Source organism: Odocoileus virginianus, chromosome 22 (assembly GCF_023699985.2).
Source record: "Odocoileus virginianus isolate 20LAN1187 ecotype Illinois chromosome 22, Ovbor_1.2, whole genome shotgun sequence".
NCBI classification, from domain to species: Eukaryota; Metazoa; Chordata; class Mammalia; order Artiodactyla; family Cervidae; genus Odocoileus; species Odocoileus virginianus.
Genome location: NC_069695.1, coordinates 3,561,766 through 3,581,489, shown reverse-complemented (window position 1 = coordinate 3,581,489; position 19,724 = coordinate 3,561,766). Strand labels below are relative to the sequence as shown.

General features: G+C 46.6%; 1 protein-coding gene across 2 annotated transcripts in view; it reads right to left on the bottom strand.

Annotated features, from left to right (window-relative positions):
- The window catches only part of FECH (ferrochelatase), a 35,899-nt gene extending 18,536 nt beyond the window's left edge, over positions 1–17,363 (bottom strand). The window contains exons 1-4 of one of the 2 annotated variants that reach the window (XR_011482655.1): positions 17,185–17,327; positions 11,300–11,426; positions 5,127–5,246; positions 3,327–3,475 (exon numbers count right to left, since the gene is read on the bottom strand). Coding sequence is in view for 1 of the 2 variants with exons in the window: in XM_070452473.1 (XP_070308574.1) it covers positions 3,327–3,475; positions 5,127–5,246; positions 11,300–11,426; positions 17,185–17,230 (442 nt within the window). In the remaining variant the exon portion in view is untranslated. Of the gene's footprint in view, positions 1–3,326; positions 3,476–5,126; positions 5,247–11,299; positions 11,427–17,184 lie in introns of both variants that reach the window. The other variant, XM_070452473.1, reaches the window with a different exon arrangement.
- Positions 17,364–19,724: the final 2,361 nt, after the last annotated feature.

Sequence of the window (19,724 nt, the reverse complement as noted above, 5' to 3'; positions counted from 1 at the left end):
TTAAAATATATTTTACTGTATTCCTTTTTTTAAAAAAGGATCATGTGTGATCATTCATTTTTGGCTGTGCTGGGTCTCTGCTGCGGCGCATGGGCTTTCTCTACCTGCGGTGAGCAGAGCCTGCTCCCCAGCTGCTGTGAGCAGGCGTCTCACTGCAGCGGCTTCTCTCGTGGCCGAGCACAGGCTTCACAGAGAAGCTGTAGGCCCTGGGCTTGGGCTGCTCTGAGGCAGGCGGAACCTTCCGGGACCAGGAATAGAACCTGCATCCCCTGCACTGGCAGGCGGATCTCTAACCACTAGACCACCAGGGAAGCCCTAAAAACGTATTTTAGATTTTAACTTTTCATGAACTGAAATGACTACACCTCTCATCTGTATTCCTTCTGTATTCCTTAAATGACTGCGGTGCAGTCTAACTCTGTGAAACCGATTCCAAGTTATATTCCCTCGTGGAGTGCACTGTATTTAGTCAATACTCAAGTCTGTGCAGAACCTGTACAAGCCTCAAACTTTCTATCCTGGCTACCAAGCAACAACTGTTTGCCCCCCAAATGGGAATATGAAACATTCTTATCTGGTTGTAATCATCACACCTTTTTATTTTTTTGCCTAAAGAGAGCTTGTCCAAATATACATGAACAAATAGACACAGTTTAGAAATAAACTTTATAATTTTACAGGATAAAAACTGTAAGAAGGGAGGAAAGAGATGCAGAGACAGGGAAGCAGGAAGCGGGAAGGAAAAGCAGCAGGAAGGAGGGAGGCAGGGAGGGAACCCAGGCTAGTCCCCAAGGCGGCTGAGGGCCCACTGCCAGCTTCGGGTCCACCCGGCCAAGTGTGACCAGCGGGACAAAAAGCTTCCAGGTAAGCTGAGTGAGCCATGGAGCCACGTCTGGTAATCGCCTTACTCGTCTTTCATGCAAAGTTCCCCAAAGAAGCCGCCAAACCTTGAGACTGTTTGCAACATCCTCATCAGCTGCCACACTGGTTTTGGAGAGAATCGCCCCACAAAGCCTTCAGATTTTCCTCTTGGCCCCTGGAGCAGACTGGCCTGGAGCAGCAAGGCCGCACGAGACTAGAAGCTTCTCGTGAGTAGAAGCCATGTGTTTCGGCTTTGAGTAGCAGCATCACCGGGGCAGGGCCCTGGCCGGGCCACTGATGAGTGAATGTGTGGGTGGTCGTGGGCCTCCTTAAACACCCCCCCGCCCCTGGGGCAGGCCTGCTGGAATGATGAGATGGCCATCTACCACACAGGAGAAAGGCAGAATTGAACTTGTCTGCCTCAGAGAGTCCCAAGCATGGGCCGGTGACATGCCCAAGGGTCAACACCAGGTGTCTGACAGCGAGTGGGTCACTGCTGTTCAGTCACTAAGTCGTGTCTGACTCCTGGCGAACCCACGGACGGCAGCACGCCAGACCCCTCTGTCCTCCACCATCTCCCAGAGTTTGCTCAAATTCACGTCCACTGGGTCGGTGATGCTATCTAAGCATCCCATCCTCTGCCGCCTTCTCTCTTTGCCTTCAACCTTTCCCCGCCTCAGGGTCTGGGACCCCGATGATCAGGGAAAGGGATGCTGGGATAAATCCAGGTCATTCTATGGGGCTCCTTCCAGGCCACCCGGGGGGGTGGAGGCCACGGCTGGCCCGCCGGGCCTGGACAAGCCCGCAGCCTCAGCACAAAGAGGGGACAAGGAAGATGCATGGGTGCTCCTTCTCCAAGGCTGCCGGCTCCACTGGGGCCTTCGGCGACGGGCGCTGGACTAAGATGTCAACAGGGAAAGTGGAGTCTTCCCAGCACCTCTGTCCACTGAGGGCAGGACGGCAACTGCAGACCTGGCTCACCCTGAAGCTTCACTGCGATAAACTGTTAATGCCTAGGGGGTGTCCTCTATCAGATAGGTGTGTGAGGCGACATCAGTCAAGACCCCTCACCGGACAATTTAAAAGACACCCTGTATCACGCATGGCTGACCGTGACTGTGACCTGCAGCCACAAGCAAAGTGAGCGAGCAAAGCCAACAGTCACAAAGGCGCAACTGAGCAACTTTCCAAGTGAGAAGCTCCGCCAAGCGTGGGAGCCTTTTGTCCCACAAGTGATGCAAACCCGTGGGTTCCAAGAGCAACTCGAGATGACACTCGGTGAGATGCTCTCGATCCTGCCTAGCGGGCCTCTCTCCTTGACAGTCCCCACTATGTCTCACTCCTGTCCTGATTCTGAACCTTAAACTACAGCAATGAACACATTTCATGTATCCTAAGATGCACATTTTTAAACATCTTGCATTGGTCTACAGCAGACGCTGTCTTAAAATTAACCGGCAGAGGTCTTATGTCTTTGTGAATCCCATGCACAGAGGAGCCTGGTGGGCTACAGTCCATAGGGTCACAAAGAGTTGGACACGACTGAAGCAACTTAGCATGTACACGTGCACATTATGCAAAAACAATGGTGCAACCTGCAACCAATGGTGTCTTGAATGCAGTTAAATACAGCACTTCGAGTTCCTTCGTGCAGTTAATGTTTCATTGTGTGCACTGTAACTTGTGTTAGAGGTTCTCAGAGAACAGCCACCAGATATAGGCAACCCTCTTTTTAATGCCACGCATGACAAGGAGTTTAAATGACTCACAACAAGGGTGTTGCCAAGAGCTGAAAGCGGTTGCTGAAAGTTGCATAGAGACTCATGGCTGCAGTGACAGCTGCTGATTCTGCTCTAGTGGCTGATCTAATTAGCCATCCACACAGAACGATTTCACTAAGTTGCTCAGTCAAGTCTGACTCTTTGTGACCCCATGGACTGTAGCCCACCAGGCTCCTCTGTCCATGGGATTCTCCAGGCAAGAATACTGGAGTGGGTTGCCATGCCCTCCTCCAGGGGAATCTTCCCGATCCAGGAATCAAACTCACATCTCTTATGTCTCCTGTACTGGCAGGCAGGTTCTTTATCACTGGCACCATCTGGGAAGCAGCAGCCTCAACCCATTTCCCCAAGATTTCTTTCTTCCCAGAACAATGATATGTGCCTCTTTTTTTTTTTTTCATAGTTGGAGGGGTGAACGCCAACTTCATTCTGAGGCTAATGTTCCAAAACCTTAGTTTTACCTTGTAACATAAGGAAGCAGCAGAAAGACTATACAGCTGAGGACAGAGGATAACGATAATGCCAGAGAACTGAGGTCGGCGGCCAGGCCATCATGTAGGAACCCCCTCAAATGGAGAGCTGCTGGCACCCAGAACTGCATTTGGCATCCAGTAATGCTGTGAATTTCATAACTGCCCCTTGAAAGAACAACGCTAGTGGGACGTGAGTTGAGAAATGCCCTACCTGTGTGCGGGGACAGCTCGTCCAGCAGCTTCACCATGCCTTCCCCCTGCTTGGAAGTCCACATCTTGATAGGCGATCCACCTCCGATCCTGCGGTACTGCTCCTGAATTTTGGGGGTTCGGCGTTTGGCGATGAATGGTCCCAGCTTACTAAATCATTGAACATTGAAATCATTTTATTCCAGCTTAAGCAACCTCAGAAACATTTTCTACTCAATTTTTTTAAAAAAAGCCAAAATTTAAGAAGAGCCTAATAAAATCAAGCCTTTAGAAGGCTTGATTAGAAGCTCAAGGTCACTGACGCCAGCCAGCTCCTTCGACACAGATTAGAGAGAGAGAACCTGACGGACTCCGGGGAGTAGCCTCCTCTGCCCCACAAGTGGCTCTAGCAGCAGGATCCCCACCATCCGTGCAGAGCCTGTGTGCCAGCCACTAACTTAACCCCTCTTGATCCTGGACCTAACAAGAACTGGGACAAATAAGACATTTGGCAGCGCACAGCCCTCTTAATTCAAGAAAATGCATATTAACCCCATAATATACTTGCCCATGTGAGCAAAGATGTATGGGCAAGCAAGCTCATTGTTAACACTGAAGACAATCCAAGTGTCCATCAGTGAGGCACTGGTTAAATAAATGAAGGTATGACCATACCATGCAGGTCTATGTAGTCGTGAAAACAGAATGAGCAAGATCTATACCATCTGTTACAGAATAATCTCCAAGATACATCATTAGGTTTCAAAAAAAAATAGCAAAGTGACAAATAACATACATGAACCCATTCACATTTGTGTAAGGGGGGGGGGTTGTGTATGTGTGTGTGTATATTCTTGGATGTCCATGGACAATTTCTGGACCTCATAGCACTTACCTCTGGGGTGGGTAAGTGGAAGGCTAGAGTCCAAGGGGAAAGAGGCACCCACTTTTTACTGTAAATACTTTTTAACTGTTTGTATTTTTATCATATGCATGCACAACGTTTTTATTTAAAAACCTTATTTAAAAAAAAAAGGAAAGGGCTGCCCTGGTGGTTTAGTGGTAACTCCCACTGCCAATGCAGGAAACATGGGTTTAATCCCCAGGCCAGGAAGACCCCACATGTCACAGAGCAACGAAGCCTGTGCGCCACCACTACTGAGCCTGTGCTCTAGAGCCCGGGAGCCGCAACTCCTGAGCCCACATTCCACAACTCCTGAAGCCCAAGGACCCTGGGGCCCATGCTCAGCAACGAGAGAAGCCACTGCAATGAGAAGCCTGCACACTGCAACTAGAAACGCTTGCTGCAACTACGGAAAAGCCTGTGAGGCAACAGAGACCCAGCACAGCCAAAAATAAATACAATTATTTTTAAAAGACAAAGAAAAAGGAGAGAAGGAAGAAGGGAAGAAAGAATGAAAGGAAGGGAAGAAGGACAGCAAGAATCCACCTTCACGATGCAAACGAATAATACTTATTGCTTCTCTGAGTGTCAGCCAGTCGCCAAGTACCAAGCACAAACCTATCTTCAAAGATCTTTAAAGGTCCTTCAGTGTGTCCAGACCACCGCAATTTCCAGAGCTCTGGGGAGGAAGGGGCTCAGGGGGAAATCTGTACTGACTGGCTGTCTCTCTCCCCTACAATTATTCTGATATCACAGCTTTCTCATAGCCAACAGAAAATAATAATGCTGCTCCAGCCCTAACCAATATGCACTAAAACCATTTATTTTTTCTTTTGGAAACTACAGAAATGAGATCCAGGGAGGGCAAAATATACCGCACAGGTAACGGATAAGCACAGGCATCCACACGCATCTTACTTTTGGATAGGGAGTGTCATGAGGTCTTGATCCAAGAAGAGCCTCTGAAGGAAGTCCTGAACTTCTTCGACGGTTTCGGGGCCTCCCATGTTCAGCATCAATATTCCAGTCTTTGGCTTCCTGCATAAAACATAAGGTAACAGTGGGTTTGAAGTACTTCTTGTTTTCCTCTAGGGTAGACTCTAGGTCCAGCCGGCAGATTCTCACCTCGTCTGTCCAATGCAAAGACAAAAACATCGGATGGCAGGTCTCATCACGGCCATCGCAGTGAATGCAAGGGGCCGGGGCCACTCAGTCCCCGCCCCGGTTCAGGCTCTGACCCTCACCTCCGAGCTCCACCCCGGCCCCTGGACGTACCTGGGCGCCCAGTGTTTCTCTATTAAATTGCCAGCTCTGAACAAAGACCCCGCTCTTTGGGGACTGAAGGTCAAGGTATACACCTAAAATTGTCCTGTTCACGAGACTGCCTCATGACTACACAGGCTACCTGATCTCTCCAGGCTTACGTCTCCTCGTCTGTAAAACAGAGGGCTCACCAGTTACCTCAGGAGGTTACTTGGAGGATTAAGCGGATAACGCACAGGGTCATTTAGCACGAGCTGGCACGTACGGTAGGTTCCATTCTATAAGAGGAGCCATGGGCTTCCCTAGCATATTAAACCTCCACAGTAAACTACTAGGCCAGCTCTCTCTCTAAATAAATACACCCTTATTTATTCCCTTCTCTTTGGTTAATTATTATATTATTACTGACCTAAGTTATTTCCTGCTACTCCGCTTCCTTCTCCATAGCCTGCCACGACTCCTTTTCAGTGCCTCCTGCTGTGATGAACTACATTTCTCACTTTCCCCTCACCTCTCCACCCTTCACCTGAAACCCAGCTAACTTAAGCAACTCCTATGAAACACTGGTCTAAATTACTCAAGTAAGTTCCGAGCTAAAGAATCAATTATTACTGAATGAGCAAAGAGAAACAAAAAAGTCAAGCAGCTTCTGGGAAATTTTTTTAAAAAGGACTGTGCAAAAATGTAATATGTGCACAAGGTTAGGCAAGCGTTACAGCTTTCTAATTCCTAAATATTTTTGTCACCCTCAAAAATCTCTCATACCCATCACTAGTCCCCATTCCCCCTGGCCCTCACCTCTGGCAAACTCTAATCTACTTATGGATTTTCCTGTTCATAGGAATAGAATCATTCCTGGCCTATTGGCCTAAATAATATTATATGTGGTTTTCTGTGTCTGGTTTTTCACTTAGCATAAAATTTGCAAGGTTCATTCATGCTGTAGCACGAATCAGTACTTCTTTCCTTTTTATGGCTGAATAGTATTCCATCATATGGATATCCTCTCTGCTCACTCTCAATAAAGTGACTGAGAAGTAAGCAGCCTCACGTTTATTTAAAACGCCATTATTACAAACGCTGAGGGGTCTACTTTCTAAGTCTCCTTCGCCAAAACCACCTCCAGCTAAAGCAGTGACTGGCGCAATCCTGCTGAGATGGCTCTCATTTGGAAGATTGCTCGTAAAGGGTTCTAAGCTAATCATATCATGATAGTTTAATTGCAATTTTTAAAAAAGTATTAATCATATTTGGCAATCATTTTAGGCAATAGAGTGGGTCAAATTTATACAAGTGGAAGCTGTTTTCTTGATCAAACACACTTTAGATGGATGAAGTAGATATCTGAATTTTCGGCCTAAATTTTCAAAATAAGAACCAATTCCTGGGGAAAGAGAAGAGCTGCATTACAACAAAGTCGAGGATTTTCTAAGTTAGACCCCACTCTGCAGATTAACCAAGGTCACTTTTCCCGGCACTGTCTTAGGCCAGGGTTTCTTAACCTCGACCCTGCTAACGCTGGTAGCCGGGTAACCCTTTGTTATGGGGCTGACCTGTGTACTGTAGGAGGTTGAGTGGCTACCTCGGCCTCCAGTTACCAGACGGTAATAGCACACGCCGCATCCCCGCCGCGACAACCAAAACCGTCTCTAGCCAGTGCCAAATAAGTCCCAGGGGACAAAAATGCCCACTCCCCACCCTCTGCTCAGAACCACTATGTTAGAGAAAAGGGGTTTAATCTCCTTTTACCAAGCCAAACAGCTACTTTGAAGTTACTGTTCCATAACTTCTCCACACCCTCTGACCAGAAGTCATATCAATGAATTAACAAACCTGTGTTTAGTTTTCTTTTCTTGATACCTGAAAATTCCAGATTCATTATATTGTGAAACTGTAATATTCCCTTAATCTTTCTACTTAGGCCACTGGCGTTCTCCTGGGATTCTGTCTTTCACCCTCAAAAAGCTGTGACTCACAATAAATTAAGAGCATTTTTCTGTGGATTGCTGCCAGTTAACAGATTACTGGTTAAGAGACTTACCTAAGCCACAGAGGGTATCAATGTGCAAACGGGATTTAGAACTGTTTTTCATCTATAACACCTGAGCTCACAACAAGAGTGGTTTTAAATGGGATGTTACTCTGTCCTGCAAAACCATGTTTTTGCAAACCATGTTGATCTTATACATGAAAGAGACACACGATGTGAAAACACCTAAATACGCGTGCACTTAATTCAAAACTGTGCTGTGCATGATGAATGGAGCATTAGGAAGCCCTATTCCCAAACGTGAAGAGCAAAGCTTTAGTCAAGGGTCACCATCTCCTCTCCCCTCCAGACACAGCACATCTGAGACCAGGGTCTGATTGGCCAAGTTCCCTTTGTTTGAATGGAAAAGCGTTCATGGCAAACATATTCAAAGTTTCTCATTTGAAAAGTTTGCCACATTCTGCCATTTCTATTCTTGACTTCTCAAAATAGAAGGTTTTTCCTTTGAACTATTAATTGGACTAAACCAAAATTGAAGCTCATCAATTAATAAAGGAACAAAATAATTCTACTCTGCTGTATATAATCGGCATCAAGATAAAAAAAAAAGTACAAATCCCAGCTCTTCATTAAATCCCCTAGATGTAATTGGCCAGAGGATCTATGCTGCTTCTAGAACAGGGTTTGGCAAACTCCAGTCCTTTAGCCAAATTTGACCCCATGCCCCTTGACTGCTTTTGTAAATAAAGTTTTTTATTGGAATAGAGTTCCATTCATCTGTTTACATATCACCAGTGGCTGTTCTCACATTGCAATGGGAAACGTGAACAGCAGTAAATAAGACCAAATGGCCTGTGAAGCCTGAAAAATCGCTCAGGGCTTTGCAGACAAATTTGTACTGTAGTATTGTCTAGTGTAGTCCGAGCACTAGGCGGCACAAGGCCTTCATCACATCTGGCATCAGAATGACTCGCAAAGACACCACTTCATTGTCGTTGTTCAGTTGCTAAGTAATGTCTGACTCTTTGAGACACCATGGACTACAGCACTCCAGGCTTCCCTGTCCTTCACAAGCTCCTGGAGTTCGCTCAAATTCATGTCTATTGAGTCAGTGATGCTGTCCAACCATCTCATCCTTTGTCACCCCTTTCTCCTACCTTCAATCTTTCCCAGCATCAGGGTCTTTTCCAGTGAGTCATCTCTTCACATCAAGGGGCCAAAGTATTGGAGCTTCAGCTTCAGCGTCAGTCCTTTCAATGAATATTCAGGGTTGATTTCCTTTAGGATTGACTGGTTTGATCTCCTTGAAGTCCAAGGGACTCTCAAGAGTCTTCTCCAACACAATTCGAAAGCATCAATTTTTCAGTACTCAGTCTTCTTTATGGTCCAACTCTCACATCCGTACAGGACTACTCAAAAAACCATAGCTTTGACTATACGGACCTTTGTTGGCAAAGAGATGTCTCTGCTTCTTAATATGCTGTCTAGGTTGGTCACAGCTTTCCTTCTAAGGAGCAAGTGTCTTTTAATTTCATGGCAGCACTCACTTCATTATTTCTTTTTTTTTTTAAATGGTGACTTTAAAAAAACTAATTTATTTTTGGTTGTGCTGGGTCTTTGTTACTGAGCGCAGTCCTTCTCTAGCTGCTGAGAGTGGGGGCTCCTCTTCAGCTGGGGTGCACAGGCTGGTCACTAGCGGCCCCTCTGGCTGTGGAGCAGGGCTCCAGGCGCACAGGTTTCACTAGCTGCGGTGTGTGGGCTCAGTAGCTGTGGCACACGGGCCTGGCTGCTGCTCAGCATGTGAAATCTCCCCAGACCAGGGACTGAACCCGCGTCCCTGCATCATCACGAGGATTCTTAACTACTGGAGCACCAGAGGAGCTCCATCATCTCTTGTATTCAAATACCAGAAATAACCAATGCTCTATAACATGGATAAATCATGATTTAATGAAATACTCTTGAGTGAGTGAAAGTCGCTCAGTCATGTCTGACTCTTTGCGACCCCATGGCCTGTAGCCAGCCAGGCTCCTCTGTCCATGGAATTCTCCAGGTCAGAATACTGGAGTGGGCAGCCATTGCCTTTTCCAAGGGATCTTCCCAACCTAGGGATCGAACCCAGGTCTCCCAATTGCAGGCTGATTCTTTACATCTGAGCCACCAAGGAAGCCCAAGAATACTGGAGTGGGTAGCCCATCCCTTCTCCAGCAGATTTTCCCAACCCGGGAATCAAACCAAGGTGTCCTGCATTGCAGGCAGTTTCTTTACCAGCTGAGCTACCAGGAAATACTCTTAGGCTATTAAAATAATGTAAACTTCTAATTACTTATATTATTACATTATAATATATTATTAACTATATTATTAAACAGTCATATTATTAAACAAAAACAGGAAGTTATAAAAATGTATGCAGCATTATCACATTTTGATAAATATATACTGAGTAAATATTAATAGATACAAGTATAGAGACAAAATACTGGGTGGTGAGGTTATCAGGTCTTTTTTTTTTCCTGTCTGTATTTTCCAAAATGAACTGATTTCTTTTCTATAATATGATATAAAGCTACTAGAATTTGGGAGTTTTTTTAGATTTTGTAATTCAATTTTAATCATTTAATCTTAAGGCTATTTGTGTTGTTGACTTTGGCCACTAGGATAACATTGTAAAAAAATAATTTTTCTCCCAGGGTTCCACATCCAATCAGTTCTTCAGGTTACACCAAACCCTAAATATTTAAAACACTCTTTACTATGGCTGGGGTGAGCAGAGAGGGGCAGGGCGGACAGAGGAATGGCTTCCTGCTGGGCCCGCCTCCAGGACACAGACTGCGTCTGTGCTTCCAGCCTTCCTCCCCACGAGTGCTCTTTTAGGAGACCCAAGAGCTAAAAGGAGTTGACTTGGGGCCCCACCCTGGTGCCTGATCCCCAACAAACCTCAGTTCACTGCAGATGCTCAATCATCATGCCCATGGTCACACGTGATGAAAAGTAACAAACACAAAATAAGACCATTTTATTTTCAAAGCTGTAGAACTCTGGCAGAACATCTGGTCTACCAGAAAGGTCAAGGCGTTAACGGCTCACGGCTACTTTCTTTCTCTCCTGCCCAGTGTTCAAGTGCACTACTCCATCTGCGTACCCATCTAAAAAGCGCCCGTTATAGTCTTCTAATGCCTCTGTCCCAGAGGGAGACTCGAAAACAGCTGTGGCTTCTGATATTGAAAAGGACACTCAGCAACGCCGGGCCTGCTGACGTCCAGCCTGCAAACAGCAGAGGTGAGGGACGGGACGTGCTTTGTTCTTTGATAAACTGTAAATCCTATTATGTCACTTATAATTATGTTCAATGGGTTTAACAGTTTACTACAGGAATTCGTGGTAGATACTCTTTTTCCTGCACAGGACATGTATTTCACAAGTGTACTTATGTTAGGTTCATGAACGCATTTCCAGCATACACATAATTTCTATTACATGACAGGTTCCAGAACTAAGTTCCCACCTCATTTGCAGACTGCACTCAATGCTGTGTCCTTTAACAAAAGCCCATGGAATTTTTATTTGTCAAGCAGATCCCAATGAAGCTGGGCAAAAAAATTGCAATTAAAAAAAAAAAAGGAAAAATCTATCAAAATTCAAAACAACTTGTAAACCCTTAATTGGAGGTGAAATCTATAGTTTAACAGCTTTTGAAAGGAAGCCAAGAAAATAACATACCGCTACTTACATACTGGGTTTTCCCAACACTTCTCCTCCTAGGTAGCTGGCATCCACTGGTATTTACATCAGAAGAAAAGGAAATCCGTATTAGTATGTAAAGTCGGACTCATACCTGTTCCCGGGCTGAGCCTGAGGCTTGGGGCTTCCGGCACGCTGGGCGGTCTCCGTGGCGGCCGCCGCTGTGGCCGCACCCGACTGGCACCTCCACGGCTGACGGGCCCTTGAGCCGCGGTACAGCACTGTGACAAAATTAAAGTGGCAGCATGAAATCTCGCTGGAAAGCAATTTCTTTTGAAGCGGCCCTCAGAGCATAATTCCCGGATTTACAGTTTAAAGGGATGCTACAGCACAGGCGATGTCCCCAGCATTTCTCTGCAGGTGGGTGAAGGCTCTTCAGCCCCGTCTGAGGGGGTGGGTGGTGGCCCCTGGGAGGGCGCATCACAGTCGCCTGCACGGAACCTTCGCGGACGCCTCCTCTCCCGGCTTTGGCTGCCGGTTTTCATATGATCCCTCAAGAGAATCACTGCATGTTATGATGGCAGCATGCTGCTCATGAAGGTAAGGAGCCGGGAGAAAAGGCTCAGACCACTGATTAAAGGAGTGGCGTGCATGCGTGCTCAGTTGCTTCAGTCGTGTCCAGCTCTTTGCGCCCCCATGGACTGCAGCCCGCCAGGCTCCTCTGTCCATGGGAATCTCCAGGCAAGAACACCGGAGTGGGTTGCTGTGCCCTCTTCCGGGGGATCTTCCCGACCCAGGGGTCAAACTCGCGTCTCTTATGTCTCCTGCACTGGCGGGCGGGTTCTTTGCCATTAGCGCCACCTGGGAAGCTGGGCTAGTTTTCCCACACTGGCATAGATCTCACATCTACCTAGGAGCCTTCTCATAGGTACTGGGTACCTCATAGGTACAGCACTGGGACTGAGAACCCCAGGATTGAGCCTGAACTCTGACAAGCTGGGGGAATCCCTGTTTTCAAAGGTCAATTCTGGCCCTCCTCCTTCTCTACTCCGCTCCACGGGGTATGCCATCTGTACCGTCAAGGATTCATGGACTCCCAGAGCCCCCCCCCACCATTTCTGACCAGACTCCCAGTGCCCAGGACCCCAAATTCCCTGACTTCAAAGCCCCACTTCCAGGGTCTGCAGGCCTCTTTCCAGCATCCATCCTCCTGAGGGTGGATTGCATCATCAGTATAAGTCATTCTTGACCTAAAGGGTAGACAGCGGGTGGGTGGCTGCTTACGGGGTCAAGAGTGGAACATGAACACTGGAGTAGGCACAAGACTCTTCATCATGCCAGCAGGCCGGTCATGGAGAGAGAAGAAGGGAAGTCTGCCCACCAGAGGCAACTTGCTCAAGGCCCTGGCATTTACACAGCAACTGTGCAGAGCTCAAGAGTTCACCCTTCCAGCCATTAGCAAGGTCTATTCTATTTGTCAGCATAGCAGAACAGAACATAAAACAGTCCGCTCGCTGGCTGTATAGGGGTCTTGTCCTGAGCACCACAAGACTTAGTCGTGGGCCTGGAAAGCCCATCTGAGTGGAGGAGGGCACGGGCCATACCCCGTTACGGCATGGAGCGTGTTCATCCTTAAACAACACGGAGAGAAGTGAAAGGGAAGCCACGCAGAAGGTGCTGAAGCTGGCCGTGCGGGACAGTGGTTACTACCGTGCCCCACGGCATACACGTGACTTCCCCGCCCCGTTCTCAAACCAGCAGATCTCAAACCAACGTGAGAGCAATCTCCTTCTACCCGCCTCCCACTTACGAGTCAAAGGCGTTCTGGTGAGGGACTCGGGCTGTGGACCAGCAGGTGGGACTCTCGACAGTTCTGCCACTGACTCGTAACAGAACTGGGGCTGGCTGTAAACTTTCTGACCCTTACTTTCCTATACAGAAAAATGACGACACCCTGCTAATCCATAGCCCCCTGGTAAACATTACAGCAGGTAAGGCCAGTGGAGTATTTTGCACAACGCCTGCAGGTGGCGTTAGCGGTAAAGAATCTGCCTGCCAATGCAAGAGCCTTAAAGACACCTGGGTTTGATCCCTGGGTTGGGAAGATCTGCGGGAGAAGGCAGTGTCACCCCACTCCAGGATTCTTGCCTGAAAAACCTCACGGGCAGAGGAGCCTGGTGGGCTACAGTCCAGGGGGTCGCAAAGAGTCAGACATGACTGAGCGTGCATACATACATATAATTAGAGCCAGTATCATTTTCTTTCCTGTCTAGAGCACTGGGGCTACACCTGCTCCAATTTTTTTTTTTTTAATTTTAATCACCTGGCATGTCTATAAAACATAGGAGAATGTTATTTCCCGGCCAGTTAGATTTCCAGCTGTCCAGATTGTGCACATGCTCAGCAGAGCTAATAACATGAGCTTGAGCGGAACAATCCCTAACTTTAAGCAGAAGTGCAAAGACTGAAATGAAGAAGTGCAACCCCACTCAAACGAGGTCTCAAACCAACTCCCATCTCCTTGTTTTAGACAAGCCCAATTCTGAACTGCATGATGAGGCCTAAGCAGGCTCTCAATCAAGCCACCATGTCCCCAGTTCCTTATACGAATGAGGTTATATCAGATTCTATGGGGTATCAGAATGGAAATTTGGCATTACACAATTTGACTTTTGGTGCTATAATAAGATTTCCTCCTGCAAACTTTAAAAGGGGATGGGGTAGGGGTGGGCAAAAAGGATGAGAGTCTCCATCCAGTACATTAGTATTTCTTAGAACAATTTGGGAGCTGGGAGCTTTTTGAGCTGCTACACTATTGCCATGCCCTCTACTTACAAAATTCTCTTCTCTAAGGTGAAACACATTCTCAAAGAAGGGTGATGCTACTAAAAAAAAAGGATCCTTTCTGCTCAGGTCATAGGGTTAACACACCCACCTCTCAAGGACTTCTCTGAAACACTCCGATCAGAGTTCCCTAGTGGTCCAGTAGTAAAGAATTCCCCTGGCCACCCAGGGGACACAGGTTCCATCCCTGGTTCGGGAAGATCCCACAGGCCTCGGGGCAACTAAGCCTGCGCACCACAGCTAGAGAGGAGCCCCCGCTCAGCACAACCAGAGAATGCCTACACACAGCGGTGAACACGCAGCGCAGCCAAATATCAACCATCAATAACTTAAAGACAAATAAATAAAATAGTCCTCTCCCCAATGATCTGAAGACTCTAGAAAAGCACTGTCTCTCCTGCTTAATGGTCAGTATTCATCTATCTAAAGGAATTTGATTATTCAAAGAACAAAATGAGACTTCTGAATATACTCAGCTAACTGCTTAAGAGAAACTCAAAGGCACAGGAAGCATCATCTGGTGTAGAGAGTGTGTTCTGAGCCAGAGAGATCCAAGTAGAAATTCCAGACAGGACCAAACGAAGTTATGTGACAGTACTTGGGCAACTCACTGAGCTACTCCAAGCCTCACTTTTCTACATCTGTAAAACAGCAATGAGGCCAAACTTTCTGTTGTAACGATTAGGAAAATTTTTAGAAATCTATATCCAGCCTGAAAAACAGTGCCAGGCACAATGCAAGTAATTGAACAAGAAGTAAGAACACTCAGTAGTAAGGACTGGTGCACTCATAAACTAAGACCGGGTGATTTTAACCCTACTCTTGCCATGGACAACTGGTCTACCTTTGGAAGGCCTACAGACAATAAAAGCTATAAAACCAAGGGACACGCAGAAGAGAAGATGACATAAGAAAACAAAATGTCATCAATTCCTGGACACGCCAAATACATGAATCATTCAAAAGTACACCTGTGACTTAAGAAGTTCATGAGTATTAACTGGTCCCCCCAAACCACATTATTTAATATTTTGGATGCCTGAGAGTGGTATACAGGAGGGTAGAAACAAGGTACATAAGTACCTCACTGCTCTTCTCTACCACATAGGAGATGAGCATTCTTTTAAAAGGTCCTTATAAATAAGTGCATCATTTTAAAAATTCACAGAAATAAGGTTCTATTTCATAACTACTAATAAGCACTTAAGGGAGGCTTTAAGAAAAGAATTATCTATCTGATATGGAGCCAAAGTGTTCTAATGTATTAAACACTGATACATATATATATATATTTTTATTATTCTAGATTTTTTTTTCTAATTACAAAAGACATATATGCCTAACATAGAAAATCTGGAAAGGAAAAGGCACAGAGAAACAATAATTTTTCTATCAACTTTCTAAAATATACATATACTATATACATATGTACCAGGGAGCTTCTTATTAATTCTGTGATACGCTGAAAGCACAGAATGTAACACTTTGCTTTTCTACTTTGAGAATTCATTTTGAAAAATATTATTCAATTTTTCCTATCCCAGATGTTAATCCTTTCATATAAAACAAGATAAAGTAGTATGAAAGTGAAAGTGAAAATGTTACTCAGTAGATTACTACTGAGTATGTAGTAAGTAAGTCTGCAGTAAGTCTGAGTTACTCAAGACTCTCTTGAGACCCCATGGACTATATAGCCCACCAGGTTCCTCTATCCATAGGACTCTCCAGGCAAGAATACTGGAGTGGGTTGCCATTCCCTTCTCCAAGGCATCTTCCCGACCTAGGGATTAAACCCAAGTGTCCTGTATTGCAGGAGATTGTTTACCATCTGAGTCACCAGGGAAAATCAGTCTGTAATTCAACTGAACTTCAAATCTATTTCTGCTGTGGCTTCTGAATCTTTCAGTTAGTTACTTATAACCTGGACAACAAAGCATTTAAACATCCTCAAATTGTTCTATGACCTCAACTCTAGAGCCTGTCAGACTTTCTTTGCCACTGAAAAGGTCAATGAAAGGAAAGACTAATTTGACACTTCTTTCAGCCCTGTTACTGGCACTGGGCTCCCTTTTCTTAAAAGATAATGTCTTTCATCTCCCACTGCCCTTACTGACCTGTCATTGGACACTGGGTCCTAACAAAGGCACCTGTAATAACATATGGAGCTCAGAATGGACTCTCTCCACTTCTTCTCAGTAGGTGGCAGATTGACAAATTAGGGAACTTAAAAAAAAAAAAATCAGGTCTGGGTCCAATCACCATTCAAATGCACTAATCAAGCATCTTAGCAGGTGGCAGCCTTTTATGTAACAGTAACATTTTGAGGGTATCTATGTATCAACTGTGTGCCAGGCCCTGGGCTACAGGCTTTACCTGTAACCAGTTAATCTTCATGGCAAGCCTATGAGGTATTACCTTCTCTGTGTCTCGCAAAGTGAATGCCTCACTCCGGGATGCGGATGAGGGGTGGGCAGAAATCGCAGGAATGCTGCAGAGCTAGCTAGCGTCCCAGCCAGGTGTGTCTGACCAGGGTCCCATCGGCTCATCTTTTGGATCCATCCTGCGTTCACCTCTGTATCAGAAACCCGTGGTGTTCTCAGGGGGTCTTATTTATTCTCTAAATATCTAATTTGGGCAAGAAAACTATTCTCCAAATATCTAATCCTGGGCTAGCACTTTCTAGCCCTGGAGTAGGTCCTGCTGCCACGGACGAGTGAGCACTGGGTGTGCTGCCAGCGGCCAGGGCAGGGCAGCAGTGGGAAAAGTGTGATCTCCGCCACCAGGGAGGGAAGCCCAGGGAGGAGACCTCTGCTGATGCTCCTGACAACGATGCCAACGCTACTGTCTCTGCGGCTGGCCCTTAACGCACTCTGCCTCCCGTGATCACAACCATCCTGAGGCTCTCATTAGTCGTATTTTACAGATGAGATCCAAGACTAAGAAATTTCAGCCCCTGCTCACGGCCACCCACCTGACCCACAGGGCTCCGGAACCCCTCCCCGCGGCCGCTCAGGGTCCCCCGGTGACCCACGTTGCCCCCCTCTCGCTCCTCCCAGGGGAGGCCCCCTTTCCGGATCCTTTTTCCGCCCCTCTGCGCCCCCCGCCGCCGGTCCGGGACGTTCCCCAGGCTCCTGGGCCCCGGCGTCCGCGGCCCGCTGTCCCCGCCTCGGCGGCGGCCGCCACGGCCCCACTTACGCCGATCGCGGAGCAGGACGCCCGCAGATCGCAGGGCCGCAGCCATGTTTGCGCCGACTGAAAGCGCTCCCGGGGCGGGTTCGGCCCGGGACCCGGGTTCCTCCGGCGGCAGCACAACCAAGAACCCGCCCCGCCAACCGCCTAGCCGGGGAGCCCAGCACCAACCAGCCACACCGCCCCACCGTGCGGCCACGCCCCGCTCCCGGCTGCGCGCCCTCTCATTGGCTGGCTGGTGGGGCGTGGTCGGAGGGCGGTGCCCGGCGGAGACACGCCCCTCGCTGGCAGCCCGCCCCGCTGGCCGGCGGTTCCCAAAGCAAGGCCCCTGCCTGCTAAGTCGCTTTAGTCGTGTCCGACCTTTTCTGACCCCATGGACCGTAGCCTACCAGGCTCCTCAGTCCATGGGATTTTCCAGGCAAGAATACTGGAGTGGGTTGCTATGCCCTCCTCCAGGGAATCTTCCTGACCCAAGGATCGAACCCATTCCTCTTGACATTTCCATTACTATTAGTTACATAGGACAATGCTTTTACCTCAATGCTCCAGTTTTGTGGCCTAGTTGAAGCACAACTGTGCAGCCCCTGTTTTATTTTGCTTTGAGAAAAGAAATTATTTTATGTCAGACCCTCATGACACAATTATTAAGTCCCTCTGTAGTATCTCTATGCAGCAGAGTTTGACAGCTGGGACCAGAGAGCAAACCTTATGCTGCTAACATAAGAGCTTTAGGAAAAGTGAAGGCCAGTCCAGCAAATGCGTTCTTTTGGAGGGCTGGGACTGTGAGGTTCGTCAGTATCATGTCTGCTCACTTTTGAAAGGTGACCGCCAGGCCCCAAACCTACCCACGAAAGAGGTGCCCCCTTCATTTCTAGCCCTTCCTACATTTCCACACCTCTGCCTGCCCTTCCAGTTCTTGCTTCCAAGTAAGTACATCTCCAAGTACAAGATCAACCTTTGGAACAGAAAGGTGTCAGACACCGTTCTTTCATTCACTGAACAGGTATTGAGCACCTGCTCTGTGCACTGGGGAAACAGCTGTGAACGGAGCAGACAAGGGTCTCACATGGGGATGTCGGGGAAAGACAGAAAACCATCACAGTATGTAGTGTTTGGGGTAACGATGAGGGTTAGAAGGGAGACGGGGAGGGGAGTCTAGTGCAATTGAAACAGATGGTCAGAGAAGTCCTCACTGACACTTAGGCAGAGACCTGAAGAAGTAAGGAGGCAAGCCATGTGGAGCATTCCAAGAAGATGGAGTCTAGCTTGAGTGGAAAACCAGTTTTCCGTAGCTAAAATGTGTGCTTTTGATTAATTAGTTTATTATTAAAGATAGTCCTCTTTATGGTTATAAGCTCAGTGTAAAATGTCAAATGGATTGCCTTTCATACTATGTACATAATCTTTGAATCAAGCAGCAGATGTTTGCTGAGAAGTAGACACTGCTTTCCTATATGTTTGCTAACTTCCATTCTTAGGAAAAAAATTATTAGTTTGCCCTTTTGGAGAAGGAAATGACAACTCACTCCAGTATTCTTGCCTGAAGAACTTCATGGACAGAGGAGTCTGGCGGGCTACAGTCCGTGGGATCACAAAGGGTTGGACATGACTGAGCGACTAACATACTTTAGTTTGCCCTTTAAAGAGGTGATCTTGGACTTCCTTGGTGGTCCAGTGGCTAAGACTCCACTTTCCCAATGCAGGGGGCCTGGGTTTGATCCCTGGTCAAGGAATTAGACCCCACACGCTTCAACTAAAGATCCCGCATGCTCCAATGAAGACTGAAGATCTTGCATTCTGCAACTAAGACCCAGCACAAACAAGTATTAATAAATAAGTAAATGTTTTTAAACATTTTTTTTAAAATTGAAAGGTAGTCTTTGTAGATAATATACTCTTCTACCTAAAGTCTAAACCTATTGCTTTTAAATCAACTACACAAAAAATCTCTACATTTTGAAATGCTGTGCTGGAGAAAGTATGGACAAGGTCAGAGCACTAGAAAAGTTCAAGGGTTTTTAACAGCTGAGCGGTGTGGGCTCTTCTCGGCCACTTCTGGGAGGCTCTGGATAAGTCACCTCTCCATTCCTGGTGCTGGGCCCCACCTGCTCAGTGAAGATAAGAAGGGTCTTCTGGCCCCTCCCAGGGAAATGCCGATGATTAGTGACAAGGCATAAAGGTGCCAAATCTCACATAATCAACATTGGGCTGAGTTTAATTTGTATATGGCCAGAAACAAGAAATGAGTTACCAAAACATGCTTTATTGAGTGTATCAACATAATAACATTTAAAAAAAAAGAATTAGCACCATTTCATACATTTTCCTCACATCCTGTATTTTCATTTTTATTGACTTTTAAAACAACTCATTCAAAATTATGTTCATGTATAAAATGCCCCGATACACATATTAAGACTCATAGGTTACAAATGGAAACAGAACTTTATTATTTTTCCCCAAAGAGAGCTTCATGACATTTGTTATTTCTAATCTGTAGCTTGTTTCTTACAAACATCAAACATAACAGCTTTTCAGTGAGTAAA